The 12298-nt window shown below is 48.4% G+C and overlaps 1 protein-coding gene across 1 annotated transcript; it reads left to right on the top strand.

Moving 5' to 3' along the window:
• Positions 1 to 209: 209 nt before the first annotated feature.
• LOC310876225 (myosin-6-like) lies at positions 210 to 11643 on the top strand (the record flags this gene model as incomplete). The annotated part of the gene is made up of 9 exons (XM_083789692.1): positions 210 to 359; positions 846 to 1106; positions 1620 to 1714; positions 2580 to 6996; positions 7385 to 7489; positions 8350 to 8541; positions 9574 to 9709; positions 10341 to 10588; positions 11455 to 11643. The coding sequence occupies 9 exons, from the start codon at positions 210 to 212 to the stop codon at positions 11641 to 11643; spliced, it is 5793 nt and encodes a 1930-aa protein (XP_083645818.1).
• Positions 11644 to 12298: the final 655 nt, after the last annotated feature.

Below are 12298 nucleotides of genomic sequence, written 5' to 3'. Positions count from 1 at the left end.
TAGATTTAGTAGACTGAAATCTTGTGATATTTAGTCGAGTAAAACTAGACTTAACACTAAAACATTTAAAATGACCAAAATATGACTAAAACTAATTTTATTCAAAAGACTGACAAAAAATAATTTGCAGTCAAACTCATCCACCCTGACTGCGCCTCCTCTCCAGCTGATAGTCCCCCAGTCCAGTCCGTGCAACTCCACGCAGCAGCATGGGCGACATGCTGATGGCCGAGTTCGGGAAGGCGGCTCCCTTCCTGAGGAAGTCAGACAAGGAGCGCCTGGAGGCCCAGACCAGAGCCTTCGACATCAAGGTGGAATGCTTCGTCGTCGACCCCACGGTCGAATACCGGAAGGGAAAGGTCTGTACATCATCTTAACGTTCTTATGCAATACCACTATATACAGTACTATCTAACGTTACTGTTATAATATATTATATATTATACTACATTGCACATATAGGCGATTTATTATTGTTGTTACTGCTATACTACCACTGTCGCAACATTGCTTGCACAGGGTGGGACAATGTCAGGTCCTGAGAAAGAAGGGTTGTCCGCACACTGTATATCAGCTCCCAGGAAATTATTTTTGAATAACAACGTTTCGACCCTTCCGGGTCTTCGTTCCGGAAGGGTTGAAACGTTGTTATTCAATACATGTTTCCTGGGAGCTGATATACAGTGTGCGGACAACCCTTCTTTCTCATTGTACGTATTTTTTAGTTCAGCGACCTGTAGAGTGTTCTGAGATGTGCGTGCTTCCTTTTAGGATCCTATCTACAATGTCTGTGTCTGGAGACAACTCGCTGTGATTTGACCCTAATGACAGAATTTAATTGACAGATCTTGAGCAAAGAAGGCGGGAAGGCGACGGTGGACAAAGACGATGGCACGACGGTGACGGTCAAAGACACCGACGTGCACCCCCAGAACCCGCCCAAGTACGACAAGATCGAGGACATGGCCATGTTCACGTTCCTCCACGAGCCGGCCGTGCTGTTCAACCTCAAAGAGCGCTACGCGGCCTGGATGATCTACACCTACTCGGGCCTGTTCTGCGTCACGGTCAACCCCTACAAGTGGCTGCCCGTCTACGATGCAGAGGTATTGTATTGTAAACTATTGTGTATTCTATTATTCTATTAAATCGTTGCTGTCGGGTAGAAACCGATGTGTCTTTTGTCGTAAATTAATACCCTTCTTCACTGGTTCCCAAACTGTGGGTCGGGACCCATTTCTGGGTCGTGGGCAAAATAAATTACGGGTCCCTTTATTTTTTGTTGTTTTTAATTATTGAGGGACCAAGCCTGAAGGGCCTATGGTCCCTCATTGTATTTGTATGTTTCTTCTTCTTCTTCTTCCGCCAAATATTGCAGTTCTGGCTTCAGCAATAAAACTTCAACATATGCGTCTCCTCATGCCAACTCCTCAACAACTGCCGTGTTCTGACTTTTGACCTCTGAACCTTAGATCACCCACTATTTTGAATTATAAAACAATATTCCGTCGGCGCTCCGGGCCAATTAAACCGTTTTTTTAAACGAAATGTAGCAATATAGCCAGCCAGCAATGTTGTTGAGAAGCCTGCAACCCCCCAACTCTTCTTCTGATTCTGAGGTGGTGAATGCGTACCGCGGTAAGAAGAGGACAGAGGCCCCACCTCACATCTTCTCCATCTCCGATAACGCCTACCAGTACATGCTGACCGACAGGTAGGCCTGTCGCCATTATTACATTGCAATTAATCCCCTCCTATACACAGGTTTAATGTTTGTCTTTAGCTCAATGTTTGTTTTGTAAACGCCATTGACAATGAAGGGAAAATGTACATCACAATGTGCCATTTAGCCTACGTCATATTGTCTCTTTATTGTTAATGGCGTTTGTGTTGGCACCGTTTGTTTTACCACACCATTACATCACCTAATCAACATGAGTTAGATTGTAATATATTAGCGCCCCTCACTTCACACAAGTGTGATTTTTAAAGGTGCCAAACCCGAAGAGCCTATGGTCCCTTTAATGTATTTAAGGGAGCCAATGCAGCATGCAGCAATAAGAAAAGACTATGCAATATGCACAATAAGCGGGTCTATTTGAGGTATACGAACAGCTGCAATACTGTTGTGTCACTGTGGCACTGTTGAGCAACCTAAAAGGCCCATTCACACTGAGCACAACTGCAGTCAGCCAGCAATGTTGTTGAGCAGCTTACACTGCTCAGTTCACACGGGTGTGATTTTTTTCATGGCTTGGCCCCTGTTATCGTTGCTTGCAGCTATATGTTATATTATTTTGGGGGGAATCGGGGAAATGGAGTTGGAAGTTTACAATGGGTTTGTATAGGAAGGGGGTATGTCTGCTAAAATGAATATCACTGAATCGAGCAACTTCAAAACTGTCTGGGGTTTTCACAAAAGCCTGAGCAGACAATAACATGACGATAACAGCTTTGTGTGTTTTAATGATGATGTATGTCATGATGATAAGAGCACCCCTCACTTCACACAAGTGTGATTTCTTAAATATCTTTAAGTAATACAAACTCTTGCTTCATTCTTCCACCACTGCCGACAGGGAGAACCAGTCTGTTCTCATCACCGGAGAATCCGGCGCGGGGAAGACGGTCAACACCAAGCGAGTCATCCAGTACTTTGCCTCCATTGCCGCCGTCGGAGCCAAGAAGGACACAAGCAAGGGAACCCTGGAGGATCAAATCATCCAGGCCAACCCCGCGCTGGAGGCCTTCGGGAACGCCAAGACCATCCGGAACGACAACTCGTCCCGCTTCGGGAAGTTCATCCGCATCCACTTCGGGACGAGTGGAAAGCTGTCGTCCGCCGACGTCGAGACCTACCTGCTGGAGAAGTCGCGCATCACCTTCCAGCTCAAGGCAGAGCGGAACTACCACATCTTCTTCCAGATCCTGTCCCAAGAGAAGCCGGAGCTGCTGGAAATGCTGCTGATCACCAACAACCCGTATGACTACTGCTACATCTCCCAGGGGGAGGTGACGGTGGCGTCCATCAACGACAACGAGGAGCTGATCGCCACAGACAGCGCCTTTGACGTGCTCGGCTTCACCCAAGATGAGAAGATGTCCATCTACAAGCTGATCGGCGCCATCATGCACTACGGCAACATGAAGTTCAAGCAGAAGCAGCGCGAGGAGCAGGCCGAGTCCGACGGCACAGAGGCCGCCGATAAGTCGGCGTACCTGATGGGGCTGAACTCGGCCGACCTCATCAAAGGACTCTGCCATCCCCGAGTCAAGGTGGGAAACGAGTTTGTCACAAAAGGCCAGGGCGTAGATCAAGTCTACTACTCTCTCGGAGCACTGGCTAAATCTGTGTACGAGAAGATGTTCAACTGGATGGTGGTTAAAATCAACCAGTCCCTGGACACCAAGCAGCACCGTCAGTACTTCATAGGAGTGCTGGACATCGCCGGCTTCGAGATCTTCGACTTCAACACCTTCGAGCAGATGTGCATCAACTTCACCAACGAGAAACTGCAACAGTTCTTCAACCACCACATGTTTGTCCTCGAGCAGGAGGAGTACAAGAAAGAGGGAATCGACTGGGAGTTCATTGACTTCGGCATGGACCTCCAGGCTTGCATCGAACTCATAGAGAAGCCGATGGGGATCATGTCTATCCTGGAAGAGGAGTGCATGTTCCCCAAAGCCAGCGACCAGACCTTCAAAGCGAAGCTGTATGACAACCATATGGGCAAGAACAAGATGTTTGAGAAGCCCCGGCCGAAATCAGAGGGCCATTTTGCCCTGGTCCACTATGCCGGCACGGTTGACTACAACATCACAAACTGGTTGGTGAAAAACAAAGACCCACTGAATGAAACGGTCCTCGGTCTTTATCAGAAATCCTCTATGAAGATGCTCAGCCATCTCTTCTCATCGTTTGCAGTGAGCGAGGGCTCCGAGAAGGGGGGCGGAAAGGGAGCCAAGAAGAAAGGATCCGCCTTCCAGACGGTGTCCGCTCTTCACAGGGAGAACCTGAACAAGCTGATGACCAACCTGAAGACCACACACCCCCACTTTGTCCGCTGCCTCATCCCGAACGAGACCAAGACTCCGGGGATCATGGACAACTGCCTGGTGATGCACCAGCTGCGCTGTAACGGCGTGCTGGAGGGCATTAGAATCTGCAGGAAGGGATTCCCCAACAGGGTCATCTATGGTGACTTCAAACAGAGATACAGGATCCTCAATGCCTCTGCAGTTCCTGAGGGTCAGTTCATTGACTGCAAGAAGGCTTCTGAGAAGCTGCTCGGGTCACTGGACATTGACCACACACAGTACAGGTTTGGCAACACCAAGGTCTTCTTCAAAGCAGGCCTGCTGGGTACATTGGAGGAGATGCGAGATGAGCAACTCTCTCGCATAATAACCAGGATTCAAGCCAATGCCAGGGCTATCCTCATGAGGGCAGTGTTTATAAAGATGGCAGAGCGCAGAGATGCCCTGATGGTTATCCAGTGGAACCTTCGCTCATTCCTGGGTGTGAAGAACTGGCCCTGGATGAAGTTGTTCTTCAAGATCAAACCCCTGTTGAAGAGCGCTGAGTCAGAGAAAGAAATGGCCAACATAAAGGATGAGTTCGGAAAGCTGAAAGAAGCCCTGGAGAAATCAGAAGCCAGACGGAAGGAGCTTGAAGAGAAAATGGTGGCCATTCTCCAAGAGAAGAACGACCTGGCTCTCCAAATTCAGTCAGAGCAGGACACGCTTACAGACGCAGAGGAGCGCTGCGAGCAACTCATAAAGAGTAAGATACAACAGGAAGCCAAGTTGAAGGAGATGACAGAAAGAGCGGAGGATGAGGAGGAGCTGAATGCAGACCTCACAGCAAAGAAACGGAAGCTGGAAGACGAGTGCTCAGAGTTGAAGAAAGACATTGATGACCTTGAGTTGACACTGGCCAAGGTCGAAAAAGAGAAACACGCCACGGAGAATAAGGTGAAGAATCTGACAGAGGAGATGGCCTCGCAGGATGAGAACATCATGAAGCTCACCAAGGAGAAGAAAGCACTGCAGGAGGCTCATCAGCAGACACTCGATGACCTTCAGAGTGAGGAAGACAAAGCCAACACATTGACCAAAGCTAAAGCCAAGCTGGAGCAACAGGTGGATGATCTGGAAGGCTCTCTGGACCAGGAGAAGAAAGTCAGAATGGAGCTGGAGCGCTCAAAGCGCAAGCTTGAGGGAGACCTGAAACTCACCCAGGAGAGTTTAATGGACCTGGAGAACGACAAACAGCAACTGGACGAAAAGCTTAAGAAGAAAGACTTTGAGGTCTCCCAGATGAACGGGAGGCTTGAGGATGAGCAGCTGGTTGGAGTTCAGCTTCAGAAGAAGCTGAAAGAAAACCAAGCAAGAATAGAGGAACTGGAAGAGGAGTTGGAAGCTGAAAGAGCCGCCCGGGCAAAGGTGGAGAAGCAGCGATCTGATATCTCACGAGAGTTGGAGGACATCAGCGAGCGTCTGGAGGAGTCGGGCGGAGCCACGTCGGCCCAGGTGGAGCTCAACAAGAAGAGAGACGCCGAGGTCCATAAACTGCGCCGGGAACTGGAAGAATCCACACTGCAGCACGAATCCATCACCGCCTCGCTCAGGAAGAAACACGCAGACAGTGTGGCCGAGCTGGGAGAGCAGATCGACAACCTCCAGCGTGTCAAGCAAAAGCTGGAGAAAGAGAAGAGCGAACTGAAGCTGGAGCTGGACGACCTGTGCTCAAACATGGAAAGCGTGGTGAAGGCCAAGTCCAACCTGGAGAAGATGTGCCGTACGATGGAGGACAACATGAACGAGTACAAGACCAAATGCGAGGAAGCGCAGCGGACCATCAACGACTTCACCACCCAGAGGGCCAAACTCCTCACTGAGAACGGGGAGCTGGGGCGCCGGCTGGAGGAGAAGGAGTGCCTGGTGTCACAGCTCACCAGGGGCAAGACGTCCTACACTCAACAGCTGGAGGACCTACGCAGGCAGCTGGAGGAGGAGGTGAAGGCCAAGAACGCGCTGGCCCACGCCGTGCAGTCTGCCCGCCATGACTGTGACCTCCTCAGAGAGCAGTTCGAAGAGGAGCAGGAAGCCAAGGCCGAGCTCCAGAGGGCGCTGTCCAAGGCCAACACCGATGTGTCGACTTGGAGGACCAAATACGAAACGGACGGGATCCAGAGGACCGAGGAGCTCGAAGAGGCAAAGAAGAAGCTGGTGCAGAGGCTGCAGGAGGCCGAGGAGGCCGTCGAGGCCGTGAACGCCAAGTGTTCGTCCATGGAGAAGACCAAACACCGCCTCCAGAGCGAGATCGAAGACCTGATGCTGGACCTGGAAAGATCCAACGCGGCGTCGGCGGCACTGGACAAGAAGCAGAGAGCCTTTGACAAGGTCATGGCGGAGTGGAAGCAGAAGTACGAAGAGTCCCAGTGTGAACTGGAAGCCTCACAGAAAGAGGCACGCTCTCTGAGCACCGAGCTCTTCAAACTGAAGAACGCCTACGAGGAGTCCCTCGACCACATGGAGACCATCAAGAGGGAGAACAAAAACCTCCAGGAGGAGATCTCTGACCTCACAGACCAGCTGGGAGAGGGTGGAAAGAGCACGCACGAACTGGAGAAGCTCCGGAAACAGCTGGAGCAAGAGAAAGCCGAGCTCCAGTCAGCCCTGGAGGAGGCAGAGGGCTCCCTGGAGCACGAGGAGAGCAAGATCCTTCGAGCCCAGCTGGAGTTCAACCAGGTGAAAGCCGACATGGAGAGAAAGCTGTCGGAGAGAGACGAGGAGATGGAGCAGGCCAAGAGGAACTACCAGAGGATGGTGGATTCCCTGCAGTCCTCTCTGGAGGCAGAGACCAGGAGCCGCAACGAGGCCCTGAGGGTCAAGAAGAAGATGGAGGGAGACCTCAATGAGATGGAGATCCAGCTGAGCCAAGCCAACCGCCAGGCAGCCGACGCCCAGAAGCAGCTGAAGAGCCTCCAGGTAGGATGATCTTGAAATTTTCGCCAATATTCGATTACTGATCAACCGGTATTTAAATGCAAGTCTCCAGTAGGCTTTATCTGTTATACAGTAACTGTGATTCTAAAAACAAAACAGTGTATTCTCTTATTACGTTATTCATTAAGCCTACTGATGCGGATATTAGTAAGATATATATATATTTTTTTTACTTTCACATTTGTCCAACTTGTTGACACCTTTGAAAGCTTTGAATCATCAAGAAAGGCCTTTTCAGCCAAACAAAATATCAGCTAAAAGATGTGATATCGATATTGCAATTATTTTAGGCAGATATGGCAAATATCTGCCAAATATACTCAATAAACTCTGATAGGTTAAGAGATTCATTGCGCACCTGTCTCTCCAGGCCTTCCTGAAAGACGCCCAGCTACAGTTGGACGACACCTCGCACGGCAACGACGACCTGAGAGAGAACATTGCTCTGCTGGAACGCCGCAACAACTTGATCCAGGCAAGGGTTAAATATCGTTAACTGTCTAAATGATCCTTCTCCCTTAAACAGGTGATCACCCCCCCCCCCTCTTCCTTTTCTTCCCACTCTGTAGTCTGTATATACAGTGTTTTATTATTGTCCTAAAATTATATTGATTTCTTTGTTGTTATTTATGATATTAAATGTTGTTGTTGTTCTTCATGTCATGTCTATGAATTGATTGCATTAGGGCCTAAATGTAAACAAGACTGCAAGGACTTTGTTTTGGTGCTATGATTGCTATCCCTTTTGGAAAAGGTGTTTGACTGTACTCTGAATGGGAAATTCTTGGCCGAAACCGAATACTGAATATAAGAAACACCAGTTTTTGTACCATTGCTGTCATGACCGTACCAATAAGGGCCTTTCTCGGCCTCACCCCTCTCACATTGTTTATATTGTGTTTTAGTTTCCAAGATGGCCGCAGCACCAGGAGGGGGTGGGGTGGAGATGAGCGGACGGGGTCGACATATGCCCTTACTGGGCTACATTCAAGACACTTGCCTTGTTGTGTCTGACACCTGACTTGTGTCTGAACACAGCTTTGATGCAGCCCAGTAAGGCCACCCCCTCCTGGTGCTGCGGCCATCTTGGAAACTAAAACACAATATAAACAATGGGAGAGAGGTGGGACTGACAAAGGCCCTTATTTGTTGTAGAGCTACATGATAATGGCAAAAGACATGATTACATTTTGACACAACAAAATGGTACAGTTACGAAAGGTAACCCCGGTTCTTTGACTATTCGGTTTCAGCTCTAAAATCAACCGAATACCGAATATGCTCAATACTCAATCAATCTAACTCTGCTCTGCGGGCGTGTGTGCGTGCGTGCAGGCCGAGCTGGAGGAGCTGCGGGCAGTGCTGGAGCAGACGGAGCGTAGCAGGAAGCTGGCGGAGCAGGAGCTGACGGAGGCCAGCGAGCGCACGCAGCTGCTGCACTCCCAGAACAGCAGCCTCATCAACCAGAAGAAGAAGCACGAGGCCGACCTCATGCACCTGCATGCCGAGGTGGAGGAGGCCATACAGGTACTGTACAGTCAGGGACATGCACACATAGACATCAAGGGGGGCTTCAGCCCCTGCCCTTTTACCCGTCTGTAAAACAACTGCCCACTCCAGACCTGGAATGTAGCATTTACTACGGTGAAAGTAATGCAAATGCCTCTCCTTTCCATGCCATGCCGTTAGTCTCCTAAACATGTTCACAGTATTTTGTGTTGAACAAATTTGTTTAGAAAACGCCCGTCGTACGCTCCGAAAGTAGCTGATCTACAAGCTCTCAACGCGCGTGAGAGGCTGACTCAGGTCTGTGAATCTGCCTCACTACAGATATCGATTCTCTGGATAAGAATCGAAGAATCCACTATAGCTGTCAAGTGTCACAACGGTATGGTGTTCTGCCCGGTGCACTGCATACTGCTGTACTGTTGGATTGTACTGATGTACTGTTGGATTGTACTGATGTATTGTTGGATTGTACTGATGTACTGGTGGATTGTACTGCGTCTCTCACTGTCACCCTCTATTTTGTAAAGCTCTAACATTCAGCACAAACTTCAGGAAGGTTTCTAATAGTTTTTTGGCACCCATGTTTTTCTTTGCGGTGTGCCAAGCACCAAAAAGAAAAGAAGCATTTAAGCTGTCTCAAGTTTCACCACAACCAAAGTTGACCCACGTGAACACTGTGTGTGCACGAACGCGTGAACACACACACCCACACATGCATATGCTGTATATGTGTTGCCAATGACTATTATGAGGATAAGATGAGGTTCAGGGTCCATATTGCTCAAAGTATTGTCATCTATCATACAGTCAGTATTGTACACAGTGTCTTAGCTGAGTGACTGATAGTCTACACAGTATATCCATTTGGTACATTCATACTTGGTGGAAAAGTAACAAGTCAAAGTAATTCGGAATCCGGAATTCAAAATGTACTAAATAAAATAAATCTGGGGGTCAAATTGTGCATGGGGGGTTCACGACAAAAAATACAGTATACAATGTGGGGGTCCTTAACTTTTGAGTTGAGGACCACTGCCCTATACATTACAGGAGAACCGCAACGCCGAGGAGAAAGCCAAGAAGGCCATCACGGACGCCGCCATGATGGCGGAGGAGCTGAAGAAGGAGCAGGACACCAGCGCTCACCTGGAGCGCATGAAGAAGAACATGGAGCAGACCATCAAAGGTTCCTTTTGGCTAGATATTATTTTTTACCCATAACCTTATAATATCAGCAGTCACTGGAGTAATGTGGTGGCCGGGGTTTATGTGCAGAAATGCACATTGGCTTCTTGCTGTATTTTCTGATGCCCATAATGGGCGCTTTGGGCACGTGCCCAGGGGCCCTTGGGCACCAGGGGCCCCTAAAAAAAAAAAAGAAGCTCCACAGAAATGCTAATCCGAATGAAATAAATGGTGTCTAAAAAGTTTAGTGTTTTATTGTTGGTGAGAAGGCAGCTGTAAAGTGCAATTGTGTGTAAAGCAGCAACAATGCGCTAGATTGGCTGTCACTCTGGGGAGGTAGGTTACCGGAAATAGGCCAATATAATGGCATAAAACTGCCCCAAAACAGAAAAAAACATTGCGCGATACGCGTGCGCACAGATATTTACGTGTGCATGTGAAGGGGGGGCCCTTCGAGCTTCAGTGCCCAGGGGCCCTCAGAGGTGTTAATCCGGCCCTGACCCCGTCATCAAGTTATTGGCTCAGGAATGCGACAAAAACAACAACAACAAAAAACTCCAGTGTGTAAATAAGATTTTTTTTCCCCCCGTGAACTAGACTCCTCTAACGCGTACTTTAACAAAACTTCTCAGACCTGCAGCACCGGCTGGACGAGGCCGAGCAGATCGCCATGAAGGGCGGGAAGAAGCAGCTGCAGAAGCTGGAGGCGCGCATCAAGGAGCTGGAGGGCGAGATGGAGGCGGAGCAGCGCAGAGGCGGCGAGTCCATCAAGGGTGTCCGCAAGTACGAGCGGCGCATCAAGGAGCTCACCTTCCAGACGGAGGAGGACCGCAAGAACATGTCCCGACTGCAGGACCTGGTGGACAAGCTGCAGCTCAAGGTCCGTATAGAGCATGGGTTCCCAAACGTTTCTGGCCGCAAATCCCACAAAATGATCGTATTTGAACTGGGGACCCCCCCAAAAAATAATCATATTTGAACTGGGGACCCCCAGCACCTCGCACTGCGAGGTCCTGGGGGTCCTTGATCATTGGTTCAATTGCACCCAAAAGAATAAAAAATAAAAAAAGTAACTTTGAACTTTCAGTGGATGTTCTATGTCCTGGGGTTTTCCAAGGAAGCTCTTAGAAGGAAGTGAAGTGGTCACGTGACTGGGCTGCGCCATGACACTTTCATGGACACTTTCATGGGAGCCAAATTCACACCGGTAGTGCAATGAATACATGGCAGTGAATGGAGCTGGCTGGACCAGCTCATAACAAACATTATACATGAACGATTGCGAGCTTTGTCATATAATTGGTTCAGGAATATGAAAGAAGACATAAGTGATATCACACGTTTTTTCCGAGTGGTTGTTTTTCGACTTCACATTAAGTAGTATGCACATAAAAAAATAAGACAGCCTAAAATAACGTGTTATATATATTATTTTATTTTCTAGAAGCGATCACTTTACAAAAGGTCTCAGTCATTCATAAATAATGTTTGTTCATGAGCTGGTCACTGAGCTCTCATTGGCTCCAGTGCATTCTGCCGAACTTCCGGATGTAGTTTGGCTCCTGTGAAAGTGTCCATGAAAGTGTCATGGCGCAGCCCAGTCACGTGACCACTTCACTTCCTTCTAAGAGCTTCCTTGGGGTTTTCTGAATAATTAGGCTCAGAGAACTGCTGTGATTGACTCCTGGACATTTGATGGCAAAGTCCTTTAATCCCGCCTCCCCCTCTTCTCTCCCCTCTCTGAAGGTCAAGGCGTACAAGCGTGTGGCAGAAGAGGCGGAGGAGGCAGCCAACACCAACATGGCCAAGTTCCGCAAGCTGCAGCACGAGTTTGAGGAGGCAGAGGAGCGAGCAGACATCGCCGAGTCCCAGGTCAACAAGCTCCGAGCCAAGACCCGAGATGGAGTTCCCACCAAGAAGGGAATGGATGAGTGAAGACCGGCTCACATGTGAGTCAGTGGTCCGGGGACCACCATGCAGTGGTCCTTGAGGGGGTTCCAGGTGGTCCCCAACTAAATGATGGAGAGTTGGTAACCAAATGAACCCTTATAGATCTTTAACTCTTGAGAGCGTAAAATGAAACCACTCCCAAGAGTAAAATTATTGTTAAACTATCTATCTGCAATATTACTTAATTTTAGAGATGCTCCGATAATCGGCCAGCGATCGGTGATCGGCCATATCGATCGGCCATATTATCGGCCTGATTGGTAATCTGAATTTACGGATCGGTATCGGACCTATCGGTATAGCGGCCGATCATGAGAAAAACAATCGGTGATCGGTAACGGTCCCAAAAAAACCTGATCGGAGCATCCCTAAAAAGAATGTCTACACAATATATAAAATAATTGTTATTTTGATAGTTTGCCTGTTATCTCTCCGATGGTACCACATCAATACAGCATGGAATTGTGCACAAAATCATATTGGGTGTGCAAGGCTAAATCTCATCAAAAGTATGGTGGTCCGTGGCTCAAATGCAGAATAAATAAAAGCATGAATAAACAAACATGGAATAATTAAATGGAATAATTACATTTTAGAAATTCAGAAACCTCATTTCTACATATTTCAACTTTTGTCCTTA

The sequence above is a fragment of the Protomyctophum parallelum genome, assembly GCF_964188405.1.
Source record: "Protomyctophum parallelum genome assembly, chromosome: 19".
In the NCBI taxonomy this organism is placed as follows: domain Eukaryota; kingdom Metazoa; phylum Chordata; class Actinopteri; order Myctophiformes; family Myctophidae; genus Protomyctophum; species Protomyctophum parallelum.
The sequence above is the reverse complement of the archived record's forward strand: the minus strand, read 5'-3'. Positions and strand labels throughout refer to the sequence as shown.